The sequence below is a fragment of the Castor canadensis genome, chromosome 2, assembly GCF_047511655.1.
Source record: "Castor canadensis chromosome 2, mCasCan1.hap1v2, whole genome shotgun sequence".
NCBI lineage: Eukaryota > Metazoa > Chordata > Mammalia > Rodentia > Castoridae > Castor > Castor canadensis.
The window spans coordinates 78,900,280-78,927,600 of record NC_133387.1 but is presented as its reverse complement, the minus strand read 5'-3'; the positions used below and the strand labels follow the sequence as shown (position 1 = coordinate 78,927,600).

Below are 27,321 nucleotides of genomic sequence, written 5' to 3'. Positions count from 1 at the left end.
TTTCAGTTTTATGCATGCAGATATTCAGTTTTCCAAGCAACATTTGTTGAAGAAGTTGTCTTTTCTCTATCATATGTTTTGGCATGTTTGTCCAAAAAAAAGGTGGATGTAGCTGCATGGATTCATATCTGCATCATCTATTTGGTTCCAGTGGTCTTCAAGTCTGTTTTTGTGCCAGTACCATGCTGTTTTTACTGCTATGGCTCTATAGTATAGGAATTGTGATACCTCCAGTGTTGCTCTTTTTGCTCAGTATTGTCTTGGTCATTTATGCCTCCAAATAAACGTTAGTGTTGATTTTTCAGTCTCTGTGATGAACATCAATGGTATTTTGATGGGAATTGCATTGAACATGTAGATTGCTTTTGGTAATATAGTCATTTTCACAATATCAGTTCTGCCAATCCATTAGCATGGGACATCTTTCCATCTTCTGTAGTCTTCTTTAATTTCTTTCTTCAATTGTTTATAGTTTTCATTGTAGAGGTCTTAAACATTCTTTGTTAAGTTTATTCCTAGGTATTTTAATTTTTGAATGTTATTGTAAATGGAATTGTTTTTGTATATTCTTTCTCAGTCTGCTCATTGTTGGTGTATAGAAAGGCTACTGATTTTTGTAAATTGATTTTGTATCCTGCTACTTTGCTAAAGGTGTTTATGGTCTCCAGGAGTTTTTGGTGGAGTGTTTTGGGTCTTTTAGGTATAAGAAATATCATGTCATCTTTAAATAGGGATACTTTGACTTCTTGTCTTGTTGGTATTCCTTTAATTTCTTCTTTCTGTCTTACTGCTCTGGCTAGGAATTCCAAGACTATGTTGAATAAAACTGGAAAGGGAGTATAAGGGAAGGGGCTGAATGAACCAACGTAAAGCACACCCACAGTGAACATATATTGAGATAGCCATTTGAACATCACCTTAAATATTAGTAACAAAAACCAGGACTGTAAAATAGGTACAGTTTATGTGTGTAAAGGGGGTACAAGTGGGAGGGTAGAGGGTGAAGGAAGGAGATTAAGGTGACACTGTACAGTAGATGGACTTCATATACTTATATGAAACAGAGCTAAGAACCTCTTGCAATTGCTTTAAGTGGGGCTGGGAAGGGGATGATGGGGAGAGATGATGGGGACCATGTAAAAAGTACAATATAAGTCTAATCAGAATTGTCACTAAAAATCCCCCTCTCTATAATGAATATACCCCAATAAAGTTTATCTTAAAAAGGAGGGGAAAGAGTAGACATCCTTGTCTTGTTACAGACTTTAGAGAAAATGATTTCAGTTTTTCCACATTAAGTATTAGGTTGGCTATAGGTTTATCATACTATGTTGAAGTATATTCCTTCTATTCCTAGTTTCATCAGAGCTTTTATCATGAGAGTATGTTAATTTTTTTTTTTTTTTTTTGCAGTACTGGGGTTTAAACTCAAGGCCTACACCTTCAGCCACTCCGCCAGCCCTACTTTTGTGATGGGTTTTCTTGAGATAGGGTCTCACAAACTATTTACCTGGGCTGGCTTTGAACCTCAATCCTCCTGATTTCTATTTCCTGAGTAGCTAGGATTACAGGAGTGAGCCACTGGTGCTCACCAAGGATGTTAAATTTTGTCGAAGGCTTTTTCTGCATCTATTGAGATGATCAAGTGGTTTTTGTCTTTGCTTCTGTTAATATGCTGTGTTACAATTAATGATCGATGTATGTTGAGCCATCCTTGCATCCCTGGGATGAAACTGACTTGATCATGGTGTATAATCATTTTGATATGCCATTGAATTAAGTTTGCTAATATATTATTGAGGATTGTTACATCTGTGTTTATTAAAGATATTGGCCTGTAATTCTCTTTTTTTGTTGTATCCTCATCCAGTTTTGAGATGAGTGTAATACTGGCTTCATAGAATGAGTTAGGCAGTATTCCTTCCCTTTCTATTTAGTGCAAAAGTTTAAGAAGGGTTGGTATTAGTTCTTTAAAGATCTGTTAGAATTCAGCAGTGAATCTCTCAGGTCCTGGATTTTTTTTTTTGTGGAGAGGGGAGACTTTTAATTGCTGCTGTGATTTCATTGCTTGTTATAGATCTGTTTAGGTGATTAAGTTCCTCTTAGTTCAATTTTGGATGTTCATATGTATCTAGAAATTTGTCTATTTCTTCTAGATTTTCCAATTTATTAGAATATAGGTTTTCAAAGTAGTCCCTGATGATTCCCTGGATTTTATTAGTGTTTGTTGTGATCTTCCCTTTTTCATTTCTAATTTCATTAATTTGGGTCTTTACTCTCTGCATTTTATTCAGATTTGCCAGAGGTTTGTCAATCTTATGTGCTTTTTAAAGAATCAGCTTTTTGTTTCATTGATTCTTTATATGGTTTTTTTTGGTCTCTATTATTTGATTTTGGCCTTTATTTAGATTATTTTCTGTCTTGGTATTTTTGGTTTTAGCTTGTTCTTGGTTTTCTAGGAGTTCGAGATGCAGCATAATGTCATTTATTTGAGATCTTTCTGTGGTTTTTTTGGCTATAAATATTCCCTTTAGGATTGTCTCTGCTGTTTCTCACAGGTTCTAATAAGCTGTGCTTTCATTCTCATTCAATTGCAGAAACTTTTTCATTTACTCCCTTATTCATCTAGGGGCTACTGATCATAGTTTCCAGGTGTTTGAGTATTTTCTGCTGTTTCTTTTGTTGTTAAGTTCTAGTTTTATTGTGTTGTGGTCAGACACTGTGTAGGGGATTGTTTTACTTGCTTTGTACACCTACTGTCTCTGTGTTTTGGGTGGGCCAGGATGACCCACTATTTTTGACCATATGTATTCCCCTAGCTTCCCAGTAAAAAAGTAAGAGATGGAAACCATCATTTTGATTCTTTGCTCCCTTTTCTGTCCTGTTTTTCTGCACTTTATCCTGTTATACTAAAATGAATTCTTGCTAAAACTTAAAAAAAAGACTCGCTTTGTGACCTAAAATATGGTCTATTTTGGAAAAAGTATCATGAGCTGCTGGTGTAGAATAGACTACTCTAGAAATCTTTCAGGTCCATTTTATGGTGTTATTCAATTCTAGAGTTTCCTTGTTGATTCTTTGTCTGGATGACCTATCTACTGGTGGTAGAGGAGTATTAAAGTCTCCCACCACCTCTGTCTTGGGGTCTATCTGTGTTTTTAAGTCAGTAGTATATGTTTAATGAAGTTAGGTACACTGACATTGGGTGCATAGAAGTTAACAATTGTTATTTCCTCTTGATGTACTAATCCTTTTGTTCCTAAGTGACCTTTGTCTCTTCTAATTTAGGCTTGAGGTCTATTTTTTTTTAATACATTTATTTATTTTTTATTGTTGTGCTGTGAGTACAGTCTATTTTATCTGATATAATATTGCTATTCCTGCCTGTTTTGGAGGGGGCATTAACACGGTAACTCTTTTTCCACCCTTTCATTTTTTCTGTCTGTAAGGTGGATTTCAACAAATTCTCAGGTCTTCCTTTTTAATGCAGTTTGCTAGTCAGTGTTGTTTGATGGGTGAGTTGAGGCCATTAACATTAAGTGTTAATATTAAGAGGTATGAAGTGATTCCTGCCATTTAGTTGTTTTTGTTGTGTAAGGCTTTATATGTGTGCAAATAATTTTATTCTCCTCTTTAATTACTTGTGTGTTCTCTTGAGATTTAATAATCCCCATTTTTTCATGGCTATAATTTAATAATTCCCATCCTTTCATCTTTTGTGTATAGGATTCCTTTCAGAATATTCTGTATTGGTGGTGGTGTGTATTGCTTTAGTTTCAGTTTATCATTCAAAGATTTTTATTGCTCCTTCAATTTTGAATGATAGCCTTCCTGGGTACAGAATCCTAAGACTCAAATTGTTTTCCTTCAGTGCTCAAAATGCCTCACTCTATGCCCTTCTTGCTTTTAAGGTTTCTGTTGAGAAATCTGCTGTTACTTTGATTGGCTTACCTTTATATGTTACTTGATTTTTCTCTCTTACAGCCTTTAGTATTCTTTGCTTGTTCTTTGAGCTAATTGCAAAATTCCATTTTGGATAATCCTAAAATCATCTCTCAAAAGGAGGACAATGAATTCCTAGGTGTCTGAAAGTGAATTGTGAAGTGAAGGGTGGGGGTGGGGGAAGGGGGGAAAATGACCCAAGCCTTGTATGCACATATGAATAATAAAACAATAAAAAATAAATAAAAGTGAATTGTTTTCTGGTGGTTTTAGAAGTTCTATTTCATGTTTTTATTTATGTTATCATCTCATGAAGTGAAAGAGCAAATACACTCATATTGGCAACAATTTCTTCACTGAAGAAAATAAACACCTGTTAAACTGCATCCAATATGCTAGGAAAGTGAAGTTCTTTTTACATCAATGTGACGTTTTGGGTGAGACTTTTCTGGTTGGTCTTCATTCGGAACTAATCCAATGATCTGAGCACTCTGATGTACTATTTGTTAATTCTGTGACTGTTATCAGGAAGACCTTTGTTTTTGTGACCAGGTGTGGCTGGCCTCACTCATTCTCTTCTACCAAATAGTCCTGCATTTCACTCTGAAATTGATTAAGAAGTGGTATATAAATTGAATCATGTGGTTTGAAAAAAATATATGACTAAAATAACATGGTGTATGAGGAAATGAAGAGAAGAGTGACCAAAAAGGGAAGATAACAGACTTAACTTTTAAGAGCAGGATGAACCATGCTAAATTCCATTTATTTCTACCTCTGCTGCTTTTCTAAACAGCTCTCCTTTAGGATTTCAGGAAAACCATTATGCAATAATGCATCTGAAGCCTGTGATCAGTCACTGGCAATTTGAAGATGTTAGGAACAGACCAGCTGCTGCAGAGTATAATAAAGACTTTAAAGTGGGAAAATGTAAGCACCAATGCCTTTGCTAGCACACCAAAAAGTTGACAAGTAGGAAAACATCTACAACATATGCAGAGGTGAGATGCAACAATTCACATGAATAAATGCATTTGTCCATTAAGGTCAGTCTATTACAAGTAAGTCTCCTTGCTCATACTTTACATATTACATCAGGGATTTTGTACAAAAGAGAATGGCTTGGACTACACATTGCATAATCAGAAATGTGAAATCTTTTCAGACAACTCTAAAATTAACCAGCAAGGAAAGCCTCTGTCATATAATGTGAATACCACCAGCAAAAGATGAATAACTGACCTTCACTCAGGAAAGAGCCAAATAAATAAATCTAGCTAATTTCCCTTTGCTTTGAAAATTTTTTAGGTAAAGGATATATTTAATCAAAAGCAGAGCTTTAAATATAAAAAATGTTTAATAGTACCATCATAAACATATAATAAAACTTGTTAGACTAAATCTGTACACAGTGCTATGGTATATTCATTCACAATCTTAACTGTTGTATAACCCTTAAACATTATCACTGATTTAATGTTAAAAAGTAGTATCTCTGTAGGATGAAATATATTATTAATTTTTAAAGAGAAAATATAATGAAAATATTTTTCCTTAAATCGGACAAACAGAGAATGGCTTTGCATCGTCAAAAGTTAATTATTTTTAGTGGTTTCCAGAGACGTATCATACAATTCTCACTTACACAATTAAATAGAGGCAAGTGCACTTGACTTTAGGAGCATTCTATCTGTTTCATCATCTCTACTTCAAATAAAAATAGTTTACAAATTCACCTTAAACTAAATTGAATTTGAATGATAATTTCATTTATTATGTTTTGGGTGGCTAAACATAATGTATTATTGTGAGTTTTTGAAAATGTTCTGAATTGATACCAACCATATAATCAATTATATGATCACCACCTTTAAAATCCTGACCTTAGAACTTACATACTATGCAAATAACAAAATACAATTTGCATATAACATCAAAAGTACTGACAAAAATTACTTTTCATTTTATTCAAGTATAGCAATTCTAACATACTCTCAATGTATAAGTGTTATGCCATAACAATGATTAGAATATTTAATTTTTTCCTAGTCAGGTGTGAACTATGTTAAATTGATCTGCATAGAAGGTCAATGACCAAATAGCAACATGTTAAAATGTTACACTATAAGGACAAGGACCTTACCTGTCTTGTGAAATTTGTAATTGTAGTATGTGGAACATGCCTTGGAGTTTAACATACATCCAGTAAAAACGGTTTTTAATCAAATGTTAAAATAAAGTGAGAAAACATATTAGAGGCATGTTTCTATGAAAAATGGTTTGAACTCAAATGCAGAATGTTATTAGCTTCTAGGTAACAATGGGCATTTGTGGCAAATAAATCTAACAGCTGTTAGTCCTTCCACATTTTGAAAATTTGAGAAAGGGAGATTTTTTTTTTGAATTGCTATCACTTTTATTTTTAACCTTTGAAAGTGCAAAGAAATAGATTTTTGTAAATGAAAATGGGATTTACCAGCAGTCTACAAAAGGGAGTCAAAAGACATATGGGCAAAATAAAAACATTCAAATATCTACCACAAAATTATTAAAGATATTAGTCACTTGGATAAAAAAAGAGTGATTTTTCTTGGTAAAGGGAAAGTTAATCTTTTTAAATCTACTCATTTTTGTGAGGCTAAATTGCCATATATCCAAATTCAAAGCATAGTTCATAACAAAAAAGAAAAAATTAATTAGAACTTAACATTTTTGCAAGAGTCCTCAGGAGATTAATTCAATAAAAGATGCCTATTTGCAAATAAGAATGCCATCATGTATACTTAGTAATGCTGTAATAGAATACACATATTAGGCAGCTGTTCCATCCATTAACACTGAGTACCTACTGTGTGCCCAGCCCAGAGTCAACTGGTAAGTTTTGTGTAGTTTGTATCTATGACAGATCATCAATCACAGTGCACACTACATGGTTAACATTTTTCTGCTACTACTCAAATGAATACTGGCCTCTTTACATGATTTATTTAAGTAAGTAAAAGAGTGTGGCCAATTCAGGATTACCTCACATTTAGTTAGCAGCCCAGTTTCTTGCAGCCGTGACCAGATGCTCTGTATTCGTCCTGCATGCTCAGGGTGGGTGGTGGAATTGCCACAAACGCACTGGTGTTTCAGCATCAGAGGGTCATAGGCAATTCCTTCAAGACAAAGAAAACACAGCCCAAGATTGAGTAATGCTACAAGCTAGTGGTAACTGTTAGAATATAAAATATTTACTCAAAAAACTCATTCTTTTAGAAATAAATTTTACAAAGAGAGAAATAATCCATATTAGAAAATTCCCAAGGACCACATTAGAACTATCTAAACTTATGTATCTGTATGTATACACAGAAACATCAATATATGTATTAACCAATACTCAGATCTTAGGTTCATAAATCTATCAAGTGATGAAAATGGTGACATTTTAGAAAGTTCAGATATAGTTCTGTATCTACTGTAACCCAATCTTACTAGTACTTTAAGTCATTATGAGTTGTTTTTAGTCAGACAATTCAGTAGAGGTTTTAGTTTGCTCAGGGAAGTCACAAAACGAACTGGCTTTTAAAATCTTGAATTAATTTAATGAGTAAATTCCAAAGCATACTTCAGATTAGGGGGATATTCTTGAACTAAACTGGAAGGATTTCCAACTCCTTCTCTATTCTGCTCAACAATTATATCAAAGTTACACAGAAAATTTCTTCTTTTCTCATTTGTGTTCTCCTCATAATTGATGCCAGTATGTAATCATGGTTAGTGTAGATCTTATAATATTATGGAACATTTGAAGTATTTCTTTGTCAATTGCAATACCTTTAGTAGAGATTGCATAGATAATGAATAAAATCTGCCATCAGGAGTTTGCATATGTTATGTTTCAGTTAGACCCTATGTTGGGAAAAAGTTTGATGAAATTAATTATTAGGGGAATATAAAGTAGGACTTTTTAAAACAACAAGTTAGATGATAATTATAGCTCTGGCTCATTTTAAGAAGATTTCCACCCATAACCCTATTCCTTGGGGGAAAACATATTACTTACAAAATTGCCTGACATAAGAAATTATCTAGCGAATCAAATGTATCCCAAGGAGTGACCACCAGGGTTCATTTTTCCAGAGGGGTATTCATGATAAGAAATTAAGAACAACGAAAAATCTATTTAAGCAGAGATAAGTACAAGCAATTTATGTTGCAAAGTAAGTTTAATTAAATCAATTTACTCCCTCTTTGACTTACATTATTGTGTTAGAGGACTGTTACTCAAGAGGGGAAAATATTTTCCCTTGAGTGTACTAAAATCATGCAGAAGAATGACATATGCATTTTGAAACCATGTGGTAAAAATTATGTCTAAGAAAAAATATTGTTTTATGGGTCCAAATAATGTTCATTCTTAAGACTTAAATGGCTTAAACCCCCATCCTTGTAAGTCAGCCTGCCCCTGACCTTGTAATACTTTCATCCTCAGCTCTGCCCTCTTTCTGAGCAGCATACTTGCACACTTATCTGTTCCACAGCCCAGCCAAAATGTCCACTTGAATGTCCCATAGTTTTCATAAAGTAAGAACACCTCTGATTTTGAATTCATGATCTTAAACCGCACACAGTGCTCCTCATTTTTACAAAGGACATCGAGATTCTTCATTATTCATGCCTGAAAGCTTAGTGTCTTCTTCATACTTCCTCTCCAAGGAACCAAAGGAATGTCTGTTTTCCCTACAAAACAGGTCTTGAATCACTCACTTCTTATCTCTACTGCCCAAACCATACATAATCCATGGTACCACTATCTCTAACCTGGACTCCTGAGATAGCATTGTAAGTGACTATCTGACTTCCATTCTATTATTTACCACATGACAGTAACTACTTTTGCTTAAATATTTCAGGGATTGACCTGAGACTGAAGTTCCTCAAGGCCAGCATAGCTAAGCCCCTTCTGATGTCTAGAAACCTTTCCTGATCTCCATAACTCCAGCCTTCATTTAGGTAACTCCTTTCCATTCTTCAAGAGTTGATTTTAATACCACTTCCTCAACAAAGCATTCCCTAAATGACTAAAGTAGATCTCCTCCTATTGAATCTGACCTCATAGTATATTCTAGGTCCCTTCAAAGTATTGATGACAATTAGGTAATTGCTGTATAATTTTATTAAATGTACCTTTTCTTCACTTAGAAAGTAAGACCTATGAAAGAACAGTCTACAGTTTTTTATTTACCTTTGAGCACCCAGTGTCAGTAACCATATGTGGAATAAAGTAGATCCTCAAAGGTATATTGTAACAAATGAATTAAAGGCATAAATTAATGAATAGATTCAAGAACTATGTCAGTTATTTCACTTATACAGACTTCCTTGATGAGTTTAATCAGTGGATCTCCTTGGCATACCAAAGTTTTATGGCTTCCTTGATATTTTACTATTTTATATTTTATTTTTATTATTATTGTACAGAGGGTACATTGTGACATTTACAAAATTTCTTAAAATTTATTATAGTCGAATTCACTCTCTCCTTCATTCTTTATGTTGTGTCCCTTATCTTCCAACCAGCAATTGGCCTCTACTACAGCATTTATTCTGCCCAGCTTTAAAGTTCTACAAGTCATTTGATATGTAGTTCCAATTTTTCATTTTGTTCCAAATTCAGTAAGAATAAATATTTTTAGATAACATCAAAAGGAAGACATTCAGAAAGGCATACTAGAAAGCAGGTAGGCAGGAAGGGAGAATAACGTTCAAAATGCAAAGTACATAAAACATGCCTTTACAATTCAGATTTATCAAGTGATGTGGGAGTTGCTATTACATAACAGGAGTTTTTTAACATTTTTTCTACTAGTTTCATACTACAGAAAATAAATGGTACATTAATAATATGGAAACAAAAGTATATCGGCCTCATTTTGAAAATATATTTTTCAAGAGTAGAAATTTTCATCAAATTAGGTTGCTTAACATTTTCAGTTTTGTAGCTATGCATAATCAAGCTCACTTCTATAGTGATTTTCCCCCTTGTAACAGCATTTTACCTATAACCCACTGCCAAGAGAAAAGAAAATTGTGAAACAAGTTATGGTAGCTAGAAAGTATTGCCAGATATCTGGAGATTATAATACAAAGTCCAGGAGCTCTTGGAAAGACATTTGAATTTAAGGGGAAATAAATAAAAACTGGAACCCAAACCTCCACTGACTCATCTTAATGATGTATCAATGAAGTGTTAACAGGTACACTGCAAGGTGAGACTTTAACCTCATCCTTCATTTCCATTTCTTTCCTCTCCTTTTTTTTTCTCCCCTCAGAAACAGGGACTTACAGGGTGAGAAACAAGCCTGCTCTTCTCTTTAGGATTCATATGGAATTCTACCTTTGTTTGACTCTTTCTGCCTCACAAGTTACCACTTACAACAAAAGCCAATTGACCAATCTTTCTCTTGATCAATGAGACAAGATTTAAAATTAAGCAAATGAATCTGAAAATGGTCACCTGCATTTTAAGCCATAATAGTAATGTTTTCTTTAAAAATCCCTCCAAAAATGTTTGGATTGCTTTTTAGATATGCTTGGACTTTGTGTTTGTTCTGCCTTTTATTAAATGAGATAATGTATTTGAAGCATCAAGGGTCATGTCTTTCTTTTCCTTCATCATTTATTACATGTATCTAAGTCATTTTTAGCTCATGGAGTTGATTACACTAAGTCTCCTGGGACTTGTTTAGCTAAGACCACCTAGTCTATAACGAAAGTTAACTTCAGCATTTTTACTACCTTTTTTTTGGCAGTACTGGGGTTTGAACTCAGGGCTTCACGCTTGCTAGGCAGGCACTCTACCACTTGAGCCACTCCACCAGCCCAACTTCAGCATTTTTAGACCATAAACTCCTAATTCTGATTCTTAGCTCCTAACAATCAACTTCATACTGCCTTTCTGGTAACTGTCTGAAGACTTAACCCTTCCCAAGATGCTTGCTAAACTTCTTGGCAAAGGGGAAAGGAGAATGGTAGAGGGAGTGAATTCAAACATGATATATTTGATATATTGCATATGCCACAATGTACTCCCACCCAGCACAACAATCATTTTTTTTTAAATTTAAATAAATAAACAACTTCTAGGGCTAAGGAAAAAAAAACCAAGTATCAGTACAATGAAAAGCATAAAACACTACACTCTCCTCCAAGATATAGATTTGGTAGATAGTATTTGAATGCATACCATATGCCAGAAGCTTCATTTCGTCACAGTTAACATATGATCTAGTAGCAAAAAGGGGTCAATGCGCAAGCATAGTTGTATGACATGTATTTTTTATATACTATGTGCTAAGAAAGGAAAAAATTGTGAGATCAGAGATCTCTCAAAAATAGAAATGTTTTTAAAATGAAAAAAAAATGACCTGGAAATGGTAGAATTATTAAAATAGATACAAGGACCTTCACATAGCCCTCTGTATCCACAAATTGTGCAGTCACAGATTACACAACCTGTGAATCAAAAACACTGGGAAAAATTTGCATCTGTGCTGAATATATACAAACTATTCTTCCCTGTTCTTATTTCTGAAACAATACAGTTGAACAACAATTCATATAATATTTAAATTGTATTAGGTATCATAAGTAATCTAGGAATGATTTTAAGTATGTAATAGAGGGACATGTATAGGATATATGAAAATTCTGTAGCATTTTATATAAGCAACACAAGCACGTATGAGTCTGGGTATCTTTCAGGCTCCTGGATTCAATCCTCTATGGATACTGAGGAAGGACTGTGTTTTGAAATAAGGGTCATTTCCATCAACCTCAAATTCATTCCCATAGTAGTTCTTGTTGCTCTTTACATCCTTAATTCAAATCTATCAGTAAGTTCATCTTACCTTATTTTTCTAGTTCTACTACACTTTTTTATATATTTGGTATGGTATTTTTAATTAGAACACATAGATCAAGTTATCAAATGATACACATTTTAATTATGTGTGAAACTTAATTTATCAGGCAAGCAAGTGATGCAATATCCATAAAGTATTTTTAAAAATTGACAAGCTGTTCCTTTTACTAGATAAGAACATTTCCTGAGGTTTAAAGTTTTATTTTTTCATGTAAATCATATTATCAGAGTATCAGGTAGAAAGGAAAGGGGTAGATGAAATTCCCGCCATAAGCCTTTCAACTAACACTATATGAAAAACTATTAGAGCCTAGGAATTGGATTAAGTGTCACCATTCAATGATGAAGCCAAGAAGGAGATTCAACCAGCATGTAAATTGGCAGAAAGGGAATCCAACCACAATTCACTACATATTTGCTGGCAAAATATCTGGAAAAATTTTTCTACATTCAAGAACAAGTGAGCAGGGGAAAAAAAACAAAGACAAGAAACAGAGCCTATGACAATATACTACAGAAACTGGAGAAGAAATACTCATCCTACTTAGCTAAGTGATCATGATTAGCCAAAAGAACAAAAATAATGTTTTAAAAAATATTTTGGAATTTTCAAATATCAAAGGGTATTGACCTGCATGATAAATAGGGATTGAAAGGAAATTAAAATATAGCAAAATTAAAATTGATCCTTGAGGCAACAAAGATAGGAATTTACATTCCACAAAATCAGATCAGTGTTACTGAACACAAGCTTGAGATGTCGTTGGAAGGTTAAGAAAAAGATGACAAGCCACACACAATGAGATGGAAACATGGAGAGCAGAAAAAAAGGAATTGAAGAGAAAGCTGTGACTGCTCCTGAAGAGGAAATCAGACTAATTGAATAATTGAAATAATTGAAGAAGCTTTGAATAAGTAGAAAGAGATATGTGCATAAGTAGCTGCAAATGTTTATCATAAAAATAATTCATATTTTTAAATGATCAGAATAAAGAAAATGAACCATGACCTCCAGAAAAGAAAAAAATATACTGCCCCCAAAGAAACACAAATCAAACTGGCCTCAGACTTCTCTGCAGTGCAAGCTCCTTGAGTATTTGCCCACATTTGCAGACTTTTCAGACAAAAGTTCATGTCCTAGTAAGTCTGTATTCAACATGCCAAAGGTGACAAGATGGCATTCTCATGCAGACACTCCCCCACACCAGATATATATGTGTGTGATGTATACATAATATATATGTGATTAATAATATATATGTTAATCACAAACTTGTAGGATCTCTCTATATTCAGAGATCTTCATTCATATACAAAGAACATGCAAAAAGTAGAGGAATCCAAAGTATTTCAGGAGAGGGCAACACTCCAAACAAGAAAAGAAACCCTGTCGATAGGCTTACAATAACAGCCAGCAGCACACAGTAACACTGACATGAAACTTACATATAATTAACTCATTTTTAGTTGAGAAAACTATTTTAGTTAATGGAAATGACATCATGGCAGGATAGTTATTATTATGCATTCTTTGAAATGTTTGTTTCAAGGGAAAAAAGTATGAAGTATGTAATTCTTAAAGCTACTGCTCTTGCTATGTTTAACGTATGTTAAAACCAGATCATGCATCTGGTTTTCTACAAAAACTTGCAAGGGATAGCACAGCCATGATTGATCCCAAAGGTTTTCCCTGACACTAGGCTGCAGTCCCAGGTTGTCTAGGATATCCAGGCAGCTTTGCTGTGCTCCAGGAAGTAGAAGGATCAGAGGCTCTGGCTAATGTGGTAAAAAAAAAAAATGTCCAGTCTGTAGCTCCTAATATGAAATGTTGTCTTGTGGTACAACACATTATAAAAAGTAGATCCCATGCACACTTATGAAAGATGCCTATCAGTTGAATAAATTGGCCTTTTCATTCATCAATTTTTTAAAATAAAAGATGGTATCAAGGGTTGAAAACATGGTTGCTAAAAAGGTATTTTAACTTTTCCAAGTACAAAGGCCTACATGAGGTCACAGATGCCACAAAAACAAGTTCTGGAACTTGAAAAACAATTATAAAGTAAATTAAATGAGCCATGAGATCTTTGGGGAAGTTACATATGAATGCTCCCTTTGCTGTATCCAAGTTCTGAGTCTCTTTGGGCTACCACGTCTTTCATTTGATCAGCCACTGTTTGAGAGCATGGAACCAGAACAAGGTATAGTAGACAAACAGAAACAATTATCCACACATATGTTTACAGCACAGTCCCTTTGCAAAGGGAGTAAACATCCCCCCCATTTTTTTCACACGTGTTCCAGACTTGACCTTCTTCTGTCCTTACAATCATCTGACTTGATTTCTTCCATAGCCAAATTCTGAAATATCAAACACAGCTGTGGACAATGGAAGAGAATGGTCAAAAAGCCCACCCAGAGGTATCAAAATAAATAGAAATGGAAATAACGTACTAGAAAAAAAGCAAGGTTGGTCTTGGTACCCTTGACTCCCATGAGTCATTTTTTATGTGGGAAGTCATAAGAAAACTTTGAATCACAACAACAAGAAAACAAACTGAGGGAAAAAACACTCTGTAGAGCCAAATGAGGAAGCCGAACATCATAAATTTTCCAATGGCCAAGCTCCTAGAAGGTAGGAGATTGAAGAACACTGCTAAAGAATGTTGTAGAGATTTTTATTTCCAAAGGGGATCCATGCACCTGTTGATGTATTTTCCAGGCCCTAGAATGATAACAATTTATGAGGCTATTAATACTAAGCCACAGATTTATCAGATGTGCTGTTTTGTCTTGTGACCAATATAACCTCATAAAATTTGGGTTGCATTGGGTTAAATTGGAGCGTTCTGCTATTGGAGTTATTCAGAGCATTTAAATCGCCTAATCCTACAAGAACCATGCGTTTAGCCTGCCTATTAGCGACAGTCTTTAGGGATTCCTACCAGTTGCAGAGCCAGGCTGGAGAGGGCGATCTGCTGCTGGGTGAGCTAACATGGAGGCAGCAGGGGAAGAATGAGTCCTGGAGAGAAGGCGATGCTTGTCTAATCCATCCATGCCAACCGCAGCCAGCTGAGCTTGGCGCACCGAGTGCGCACGTGTGTGCAGGGGCTCCAGGAAGGGCTGCTGCCAAGAAGAGCACAGTAAAAAGAAACGTGAGACCATCATTGCGGAAGACACTGGGAGTGACATGTCAACAAATTAAGTTCATCAGGTCAGAGACATAATAAACGGTGTGAAGGAAAAAGAGAGAAAAAAAATAGAGAAAGGGAGAATAAAAACAAGATCCAGTCAATAAATCCATTCAGCAGATGTTTTCACACTGACGGCCAGGGCCTGTCTGCCTGGCTACTGCGTAGGTGATGGCAGGATGCCTGTCAGTTTGAACTGATTGAAAGAAACAGACCTTTAACCTCAAGAGGAACATCGACTTATTCTGGTACTCTGCCTACCTTTATCCTTACTTTGGAATAGAGGCCCAGAATGGCTGCAGTACAAAATGGGAGAACAATTCATTTGCTTTCAAATTGCCTAGGATACTTAGTTCTGAAAATTCCATCCTGAATTTATTTCAGTGATAGTTTTCATGAAACTTATGGGTGCCTCCAAAAAGTACCAATTAAATGGCTATGTTTTGACATCTTTCAGCTTTCACATAATAGTACAGAACAATGAATTTTTTATGGTTTGCTATGTATAATATCAATGCTATAAAATCATTACTTTCTTTTATAGCAATTAATAGAAATGTAGAAATGTAGATTCTCACTGATTTAACAAGGTTTTTATTCTGCATACTTCTCAAGTTATCCAAAGAACAAGAGTTTAGAAGCTTCTGGAAGATTCATTTAGTCTATGCTTCTGTCCCCAAGAAAGACAATCTTTAAAACATAAATAGGCAGCTAACTAAATCCTAAAAGAGTGAATATTTTATCTCTTACCAGCATCATGGAATTTATAACCTTTATGCTATTTTTATATATGTTTTTTAAGGAACATAGAAAACAGTCGAAAAGTGTTACAAAAATGATTATCACTTGCAATGGATACCGAAACTGATGCTCCAAAAGATTAACAAACGTTTCTAAATACAAGTCTCATTCTTATCATTTAACAAATGTGCATGCTATTCTGTTTTGATTCACCTGATCAGCATTTACTCTTTGAGGACTAGATGAAACTCACTTGTCCTTAGCAAGCTTTGGTTTAATCTTGCTGGTAGGTTAGGTGCCTTACTAGCATCTAACAAAAGTCATTATATGCATCCTTTCCTTGAATTTCCAGTACAAGACTTGGCAAAGAATATAAACCACCCACTCAGTGAGAAAGCTCATGAATCTACAGAGAGCACAACTGTACTCTTTGCACAGTACATGGTAGTTTAGTGCAATTGTAGCTTTCTCTGCATATGATATGAATTAATGCTAAATATAAAAATATAAGTTATGATGATGGTGTTGGTAAATAAGCATACCTATTTACATAGTTGTAGAACAGAGGCAGAGATCTTTTGATTTTGAAGAAATTGAAAATCAACTTTAAAATAGATTATAATTAATGTATGTATGGTTACTTCGGCTTTGCCATGCAGAATAATCAAATCATCAACCAATTAGAAGATATTAGTCATATACTCAGACTTTGAGTATTTGCTTTGATGACTGGGATGGCTTGGTCAGTCATACAGTTCTAGTTATAATGGTTTTAACACCTTTTCAAGAATTGAACTCTCTTATTTTCTTGGATATCTCTATGTTCAATGCCCTAAATGAATAGCAGTAGGGTTTGACACAATCCCTCCTATCCTGGAATTTATAATTATAGGGAATGCAAATACATAATTATAACTATGGAGGGTTTCAATCAGGAAAAGTAAGCTTTTATGCATAGGATCTAAAATGCATGGCTAAATATTTACCTGAATGTTTGTGTAATATCCATGTCTTCTCAAGCTCCCTTCTGTAATCTTTTTAACTGCCATCTAAACCAATGCAAAAGGCTCCTAACTAATCACTCTCCTTCTCTTCTATATCAACCAGTCTTATTCTGAAAGAGAATCCTGCAAGAATTCTCTTTCTAAGGCCTTCATTAAGCCACAAGTTCACACAAAAAGCTCTGAAGGCCATTCAAAATTTGAAGAAACTTCTTAGCCTGTCATTTGGGTTCTCTTTGACCAAAAGACAGCCTACATTTTCAACCTTAGATCATCTTTTTCCTTTTCTGGGTTCTAGCAAAAATATACTGTACACAAAACCATCCCCAGGGCTGCCTATGTCTTTTGTGAGCTATGGGCACTTTTATCTCTGTGGGTCCTTTCTTCCAAGAGACAATATAAAAAAGTTGTAATTTATACCCGTATTCCATATTGGATTCATTTTTTATATCTATTAATATTATATTCTTTTTTCTTCTGATTAAAAGAAACTAAACTTCAAAATATTTTGTTGGCCCCTAAAAGTGCTGTGGGCTCTGGACATTGTGTCTGTTGTGTCAAGTAGATATATTAACCCTGATCATTTGTGTTTCTATAGCCCATCCTTTCCATACCAACCCTCTGTGTGTGTCCATGAAGCACCGCATTCATCACTGATACACAGCCACTAAGTTCCATGTCAGCTTTATGTAAAGCATTTTTGAGCACCCGTATTAAATGTTGTTTCTCTTTCCATTACATTCCCATCACACTTTCCTTTTCTATCTTTCCCTGCCATAGCTTTTACACATTCTTGTTATTATAGGCAATCACTACTTGTTGAGCTCATATTCAGGCAGACAAGTTGCTAGTGTGTGGAACTTTTTATGCTTATTATCTAGGGAGGAGACAGATAATAAATATGTCTAAGAATAATGTAATTTTAAATATATTGAATGCTAAGTAAGGACAATAGGATGCTTTGAAAAACTGTAAAAAAAAATCTGATAAAGAAGAATCGGGGAACTTTAAGAAAGTAACATTCAACTTCAAAAGTGAAGGACACCTTGGAATCAGCCAGGTAAAGCACGGGAGGAACCTCTAGAAACATTTTGTGTGAGTGTGTGTGTGTGAGAATAATCATGTGGGTGAATGTATGTGACTTGACCTGTCCTGTGTAGTGCTACAGGCTTTTTGATGGAAGGTCTAGATATAAGTCATCTGTTGACTTATTTTCTGCTGCATTTTATATATCTTCTTATGTTCCCCAGAAGCTAAATTATTTTTTGTGCACTAAGATATGCAATAGATATTTAGAAATTAAAGGCATGTTTTTTTCAATAACATAACCACATTTTAGATGACCAAGGTTACTAAACGTTTTGTTTCTTAGTGGTTACAGTAAAAACTCCATTTAAATCACATTACCTGCCACCTTCCTTTTTTCTAATAGTTCATATTTGTTGCTTTCCTTGGGCTTCACAGATACCCTATAAACCGATAGAATGATAAGTACACCCTTGGTATCCACAGTTATACAGTTCCAAAGAGACCCCCATTGAGGAAAAAATGCTCAGGTTACATAGAGTTCAGAACTCTAAAATGCATAAATTTACCTACACCATACATACAGTAGATCTAAGCATCCTTAACTTGAAACCAGATGGAGTAGGCTACATTATGGTCACAAAAGTTGCTATGTACCTATTCATACTGCTCACCAAAACCAGATCTTACTTCATACTCTTGACCTCGAACACTGTACATTCTTGATTTATTTTCCCTGTAACGCCTCCTAGCTTCTGCTACATACATGACACTTTCTGACAACCCCCCAGAATTTCATTTTATCACTTCAATTAAACACATTATCTTTCATCTTGCTTTTTGGGCATGACTTGCTTTTTGGAAGGGCTCTTTTTACAAAACTAAGGTTAGGGAAACACTCAGCAGATCACACAAGGAATTAAACACAACCGACAGTAACAACAGAGAGCTTCTCTACATCACCTTGGCTGTGTAATGCACATGCAGAAATTTAAAATACTTGTTTCTGAAATTTCACTTGAGTTTTAAAATTTCATTATTCTTTGACCATGCTTGGTCAAAAGTGAATTTAATAAATCCACAAATAAAGTGGGTTTACTTTATTCTGCTAACTCATAAGCATGATATAAATGTACCTCAATTCAAAACTTTCCACTTACCCAATGTTTACCATTAGGAAAGTTGCAGTATTGGTAAGAAACAACTAACTACTTGTTTGATAGGTATAAGTGTTCCTTTGTTGCACAGAAGAAGGCAGAAGATACTGTGCTGGATTGTATGGACAACAAAGTAAATTAAGTGTAGCTTCATTTGTCACCGCAAATTTAAGCACCTTATCTTTGATCAACTTCCATGAAGATATGAGCTTTCCTCGTTTATATATTCCCACACAATGTTTCACACACAGCACGTGTGACTGTATGTTGAAGAAATAAATGAAAAAAAGGAGATATATAACAATCCATTCAACAGACAACAGTATAAGCAATCATAAAATAAAATCATCATGGAATAGCTGAGAAAAAAGTTATGGGAAATAAAATCCAGACAATACCATCTGCCAAAGGACAAAACCATGAAATTAGTTAGTATTAGAGACAAGAGATAACAAGAGAAAAGTTATGAAGACTTGAGGACTATTTTTTAATTTGTACTTTTATGTGGTTTCCAAGTTTTCTGCCTATCATATCTGTTAAAACTATAATTAAGAAAAATGGTAAATGTTATTTAAACTAAATAGTCAAATCTTTCAAACACTTCATTAGGACAAATTCTTAATCATTGGACCTACAAGCAGACATGGGTCAGATATGTTGAGCTTTCTTCCACAATAGGGCTATAGAATAGAGAAAAGGTTGTTCACTTTCAAGAATAGTTTACTAGAATCACGCATTTTTACAAACGAAGTATGGTTTCTAATGTGTAGGGAGAATTATAAAAATCCAGGAAGCCACAAATCATTACAGTGCCTATTAGGCGCTACATTATCAGAAAATACTAGGCCAATGTTATTTCAGATGGGTGTCCTTCTTCATCTATAAAACACATTCTTCTTGAGGTGGACAACTGAGATTACATTATATTCTGTCCTAGCTATACTTGAAGTGTTTTATTAAACCTCTTTTTTCCATTCTTAACTTTAATAGAAAGTATTTCATCCGTGGTTAATTTTTGTAGTTCTAAGTAAGTATGAAAGTCCACATTTCTTCCTTGCATCATAAGAAATTAAATGTCAAACAGTTCAGAACCTGTAGCTCTAATTGCATGCATACACAAATTAACATTTCATGTATTCAGCACCACTCGAAATGTGTCAAACTCTTAAGTAATAAACATGCCCCTGCAAAAGCACTTTGGATTTTTAAAAATATCTTTAAAATATGCTATAGTAAGTCTATTTGTCCTGTCTATTTCACATGCACATACACCCACACACATACACATATATTCGTCTTTCTTTTTTTTACAGGTGATTTAATTGGAGACTTGTTTTTGATTGATTATTTTGCAAGATTGTCATTCAGGGAAACTCTCCCAGTTTGCTGAGATATGTGAGACAAATTTTCCTGATACAGAGTAGTCTAAGCTCATTGTGCCTACACATCATCTGTCCCTTCTCATTCATAAAAGCTGACAAGTTATTTTCACAGAAGAGTTATTATGCACCTATTTAATGAAATCCCCCATGCTGCCAAGCAAACATCAGTACAATTGTGGTTCCCACCTTTCTCAGTTATGGGACCTTGACATTCCATCTATTTGAAAATGGATAGAGATACCTTTTGAAGATTTCTGTATGAAAAGCACAACGTTTTGTCTTAGAATGAAATATTCACTTGGGGTAAGTTGTTAATGGAGACTATGGATAATAGACTCTTGTGTTTCAAAGGCTTTGATATTCTATTTTTTGTATTAATAGTTATTTGTGTTTTTGTTTCTATTTTACTTTGCTTTCTTGTTGCTAAAGCTCAAAAACTTACTATATAGTTTCTGAGTTTTCACTTTGCTCTTGAATGGTTGCATCACTTCCAAACATGTGGGAGTTTATTTGTGGGCTATAATCAATATCATAATGCAACTCTAGCAAGAGCCAATAAAATCATAATGTTTAATGTTTGAAGTAATCAGAATTATTTGAACACATTCCAAAAAAGATAAGACATTAAAAAAAAGATTATGGGAAAAATAATTAGGAGATAAAACCTAGGTATTCATTTTAAATTCTATTTCTAAAGTCATTCTCTGAATTATATTTGCCTTCTTCTTTGGTGTTCCATTGAATTTTCTTATGGGTTCAGAGTGTTTTGAATTTCAGAAGTACTGGTTTTACAAAAAAAAAATTCTAAATATCCCTAGAGGCTACCATATAAAATGCCATGGGCATTTACATATTTAGTCTTTGTTAAGAGAATAAGTGTAGAAACCATAGTTAATTTTAGACTTTGTGAAGTTAAACATGTTAATAATTTAAGAGTAGCTATTAAATAAGTAGAAATAATGTGTATAACAGAGAAAATAATTTTCAAACAAGGAATACCAAGAAACAATTTTAAAAAACTACATGGAAAAAAAAAACATTGAAAAAGCTGTATAATTATAAATCATAAAGTGAGGTGCTACAAACAGATCCCCATGTACCAGTAAAGTCAATTGATAGGAATGCATGCAATTAATCAGGTAATGATGGATGCGGCCAAACTGCTTGGGCAGAATACTGAATTTGAACATTCTACAAAAAATAAGGTAAATACTACTGTAATAAAAGAAGCAGAATTCTTGTTCAGCTTACATTAAAAAAAACACTAAATAGACTTTAGATAAAAATATCAAGGATCATAGAACAGTAAATATAATACAAATAATCAACTAACAGCAACAAAATGGTAAACTTGTAGGTGCCTTCATAATGTGGACTCAAAATGGAAAAAGCAGATTGGCAGAAAAAGGAAAAACTGAAAAATCTACATAGCAGAGGAGTTTTATAACAAAGTCATCCCAAAGTCTGTTCGAGAAGATTTGAATGAAACTGTTCCCTTGATTTAAGATACACAAATTTTCAGCCACTAAATATATTCTTTCAAGCATAGCACACATGAATAATTACAAAATTGACCACAACAATAAAGCAAGTGCCAACACACTTTAGAGAATTAACATCTATATTGGATTATTATTCAATCTTACAAAGAAAAGAAATTCTGACACATGCTGCAATATGGTTGGCTCTTGAAGACATTATGTTAATTGAAATAAACCAGGCACAAAAGACAAGTACTTCATAATTCCATTTATAAGAGGTAGTTCAAGTAGTCCAATTCATATAAAAAATAGAATAGTATAATTTTCAAGGTCTAAGGGGAGGGAGAAAAGAGAGATAATGTTTGATGTATTCAAAGTTTTAATGAAAACTCCGGAAAAAATTAAAGTGGTCTGGAGATAGGCTGTGGTGATTTGCTGCACAACCATGTGAATAATATGCTTATTGCCACTGAAATCAAATAATGATAAAAGTATCATATATTAAAAGGTGAAGAATGCAGCTACAATCTCCATATTTATATGCAGCCTTTAATATAGCATTTGAAAAAGCAAAGAACAAATATTAGTAAACTAAGCATAAAGCTATTCAATTTAATGAATAGCTTTAGTTCAAATTATTTTTAATTCAAGATAATTTGAAATGTATCTTCAGAGATTTCTTTACAGAAAACTTCAAAATTGAGTAAGGACAGTAAAAAGAAAAAAATTGAAAACTTTATTAAGATAGGTTAAAATACATCTAATGCCACAATGAATCCCACCCAGCACAATAGTAAAAACTAAAATTAAAAATGTTAGGTATTATAGAAATATGATGCTCAGTAGACAAAAGTTAATAAATTAATTAGTAAGAATAATTTCAAAAAATAAAGTAAAATAGATCTAGGTAAATGAAAAGATGCACTATATTCTATGATAGAAAAACTCAGTATCATAAATGTTTCAGCTGAAACTAAGTATTGTATAGTAGAATAGAGGCAGAGAAAAGCCAAGAGAATTTTGAAAATATTAAGTGTGTGGATAGGCCTAAACAGATATCTTTACTTACTAAAACCTAAATTAAGACAATAAAGTATTAGCACAAAAGTAGGATAAGGAAATTGAGTAGAGCACACAGAGGCCTGCCCATGAATATGTGGAAAGTAGAAAGGTAACAGAGATGACCTACAAATTAGCAGGCAAGGAACAAAAGTCAATAAATGCAACAGCTTCTCCTGTGAGTCACAAGGAGAATATGAATTTGTATTCTTAGTTAGTGCTGCTTGCAAAAAGTAACTGAAAGTAGTTAAATGTAAATGCACAGTTTTTAAAATTTTAAGGAGAAATATGGAGAATGTCATTTTTAACACGGAAAAGGGAAGGAAGTAAAACATTTCTATTTATTACATGCCAGAAAAACAGAAGTCAGAGATTGGGGATAAATACATGTAAACAAAACATAGGACAATGTTTAAGTTTATTCTTTTACTCCTAAAAAGAAATAAGAACAGAAAAAAGGCAAATATTATGAATAAGAAATTATTAAGAACAAGAAATTTCAATAAGCCAATAAATGTATAAGTAGAACCAACCTCCCTGGTAGCCAAGAAAATGCAATTGATGCTGTCATGAAATAACATTTTATATTCATCACATTGATCAAAAACTTAAGATCTAATATTAACAAGCTTTACTGAAAATATAGAGCAAGAGAAACTTACAGATTTCTTGTAAGAGAGTAATTGTTGTAACCATTTTAAAGAATAATTCACTAATGTTTAGTAAAAGTGAAGCTAGACAGCAAACTATAATAAAAATGGTGCATGAAAAAGGCAAGCAAAAGAATATACATATGGCAATTATTTATATTTTAAAGTACACAAATTAATATATATTAAATATATATAAGTAAATATAATAAGAAATGAACATGAAAATAATAATTAAAATAAAAAGAAATGCATAGGTAAATCTAGGAAATTTACAAAGGAAGGAATGGGAGGAGCATGCAATACGAGAGAAACAGGAAACCAGTATATTTATAATGTTTTATTTCTTAAACTGGGTGTTGTGAATATTCATCATTATAATCTTTTTTATTTTCTCCCTAGATGAATAGACTTTCAATGTTAAGTGTGTAAGAAGAGACAACTAAATTGGATGAATAGAGACACACACAGCACTCACCTGTTCCTCCACAAAGAACCAAAGCAATAAGTCTACAGTTGCTTATTGAGGTGATTGTGGGAGAATGCTAAAAATCAACAGGGAAAAAATGGAAACTTTGTAATATTAAGACATCTGGGAAAACAGCATAGTAAGAGAAAAAAACATATTGTACCTATTGCCCCAGCCCTATACCTGAGTCTCCTCTCCTCAGGGTTTAAGCTAAAGAGAGAGTCCCAGCAATTCCAGCCACTGGAAAGTTTCCTAAACCTTGGAGGTTTATAGCCTACCTACATAAGAAGCCTGAAATCTGCACAATATCCTAGCACATCATCTCCCAGTGAACCTCAAGATTGTTGTAGCCAGCATCCATCTTGAGAAGGGAGATATGATGTAAATTTGATCTGTTCTAGGGCTCAGAATCCTGACATGTTCCCATCTCCAGGGCCCCACAGAACCCTGACTTGCTCCCATCTCCATCCGCACTACATTTGCTCAGCAGATAACTCCTTCATGAAGCAAACCTGGCTCAGTAGAGTGACTCTGATGCAAATTCACTGAGAGTACTGCTTTGTGGTGGACAGGTGTCCCACACAGAGGGAACATACTACCCTCAAGAACTGAGCAAACAGGGAGCCTGTCCTCCACGACCAGGGATATGATCAGTTGTGTGGTTTCAAGTGGATGCAAAGACTAAAGGCAGTCACTCATGTGGTTTTCACCACCCTTCTTCCTAGGCCACTAACAAGCAGCTCTCACTAACTGGAAAGAGAAGAACTCTGTGGTTCCATTGCTGCCCTGGTCATCAAGGGAGTGTTCAGAAAGTCTTGGGCAATGCTATAGCTCTGGCCATGGCCTGCTCCCAAGGTGCAGAGCCTAAAACAGTATGGAGAGAAACCAGTCCACCCCCTGGGAAAATAATCCAGCACAGCCCCTGGGCATACTAACCTTCCCCCTCCCCCCCACAGCAACAGCGGAAAAACATAATCAGGGAACTGTAATCTAACACCAACAGCAGAGGTGGGAGTGGAACTCTGAACCTGCCCCCTGCCCGGGAGAACAAGGGTGGGACAAGGAGCCAAACTCTCAGTGATGTGCATGTAAAGCAGCGAAGTCTGAGAGCAAGAGCAGGGCAACAAGCCAAGCTCCCAGAGTAACTGCAAAAACCCAGCAGAGATCAGGAGAGGCATAAAGGCTGAGAGAGGGAGTGGGGTGACAAACCAATCTCCCAGAGGAGCTGCCAGCACTCAGCAGAGATCAGGAAAAGCACAAAGGTTAAGAGCAGGGGTGAAGCAACAGGCAAACCTACCAAAGCAGAGAAGAGGTGGATCCTGGAGCTGATCTCTGGGACAGAGGGAAGCATTCAAAACTAAATTGTCCACCTTGCTGGGGGGAGGAACTGACCAAACATAGCTGCAGCCAAAGGGAAACACATCTGCCACTTGGTGAAAACAACAACTCTGACCTCTCTGCATGAACTGGCAGTCTTACCTCACCTCACAATTCCAACTGATCTTGTGGACAGAAGGACCAAATACCACTCACAAGCCAGTCACCCTGTGAGACCACATCAGAGCTTCCACTTGTATGCCAATACCAGAATTGGACAACTAAGGAATAACTCCCAGAACTTTTACCAATAGATTGAACTTTTTGTAGTTCCTGAACCTGGTGTTTTTTATTGGGTTTCTTTTTTTTCTATTTTTTTTTATTCCTGTATTATTAACTTCATCATCACCCTTCTTTTATCCCTATTTTTACCCTCCTCACTTTCCCTCCTTCTTCTGTACTACAATTCATTGTTCTCATCCCCAACTACTCTTTCTGTCCCTTTTGAGCCACTTTTTCTCCTGTCTTCACCTCTCCCAATCTGTCACCAAACTACCTTTCCCTTTTACATGCTTACTACCTGCTGACTAGCCTCCTGTACCAACTGTACACAACCCCATCTCCCTACAATCCCTGACACAAACACCCTCCACTACAACAAAAGAAATACACACAAACACACACAAGGGTCGCCAAACCCCAGCAGTCCCTCTACCTCTTTCCCACCCACCCCCTTTTTAGAGCCACCTTTGCCAATTCCCCAAAATCTATAACTAGACTAATAACAATTACCCCCCCAATTCCAACTGTTCATAGATATCATCACCAAAGGGTTTCCTATATGATATGTAAGCAATTTGTCTGGTATTGAACCTGTGAATTTGTTATTGTTAAATTATAGCTCCAGGCCAGGAACAGAAAGAGCACATCAACCAAGCTCACAACTAAGTCAGTCACAACACAAAATTTAAATCAGAGAAAGAAATCAGGCAATCAAATCCATCAACTAGCCTACCAAAAACATAATTGCACAGCAGCAAGTGGAGCAATGGGAAGAAGAAGAAAGGATGGAAACCACTTTCCTCAAAAATAAATTCTATACAGGATTCAGTGGGAAATGAAGAAAATGGATACCCAGTTGCTAACCTCAACAAAACAATGATAAATGTCATTAAGGAGCCCAGTGATAGCCACATAAAAACCCTCAAAGAGGAAATCTTGGAAGAAATCTGAGAAATTCATGGAGAGGATACTAGACATGGTTAACCAGAATGTATAAGATGCACTCACGAAACTTCAAGACACCAAAAATAAAGAACATAAGACACAGAAACAAATAAAGGAACTCAGAGAGGACTTTAATAAACATCAAAGTGAAACAAAGGACACTATAAAAAGAAAGAGATGTGAATTAAAGAGAACAACATAAATTATAAAAGAGGAGTTGAACAAAGATATGGAAAACCTCAGAAGAAAGAATCAAACAGAAATCCTGGAAATAAAAAGTCCCTTCAGTCAAACAAAAAACACAGTGTAAGGCCATACCAGCAGATTAAAACAAGTGGAAGACAGAATCTCAGAGCTCAAAAATAAAATAGAAATTAAAGAAAAAACAGAAGAACTCTTAGTCAAACAACTCAAGAGCTATGAAAGGAATATGCAAGTACTCAGAAACTCCATAAAAAGACCAAACCTCAGAATCATGGGAATTGAAGAAGGAGAAGAGGTGCAAGCCAAAGGGATCATATTCAATAAAATAATAACAGAAAATTTCCCAAATCTCAAGTAAGTTTTGCCCATTCAGGTACAGCAAAGAAGACTTCAAACTTACATTGGTCAAATGAAATAAAGAAGGATACTTTATACTAATAAAAGGTGCAGCACATCAAAAGGAAATAACAATTATTAATCTGTATGCACTCAATGTCAGTGCACCTAATTTCATCAAACATACACTAAAGGACTTAAAAACACATATAGACTCCAACACAGTGGT

General features: G+C 34.7%; 1 protein-coding gene across 31 annotated transcripts in view; it reads right to left on the bottom strand.

The window, feature by feature from the left end:
* Window positions 1-27,321, bottom strand: part of Hdac9 (histone deacetylase 9) — an 844,179-nt gene that overhangs the window by 237,443 nt on the left and 579,415 nt on the right. For 27 of the 31 annotated variants that reach the window (XR_012445228.1, XM_074065098.1, XM_074065099.1 and 24 more), the window contains 2 exons: window positions 14,797-14,977; window positions 6,967-7,100 (listed from right to left, as the gene is read on the bottom strand). Coding sequence is in view for 30 of the 31 variants with exons in the window: in XM_074065098.1 (XP_073921199.1) it covers window positions 6,967-7,100; window positions 14,797-14,977 (315 nt within the window). In the remaining variant the exon portion in view is untranslated. The remainder of the gene's footprint in view (window positions 1-6,966; window positions 7,101-14,796; window positions 14,978-27,321) is intronic. The other 4 variants (XM_074065091.1, XM_074065105.1, XM_074065094.1 and 1 more) reach the window with 1 other exon arrangement.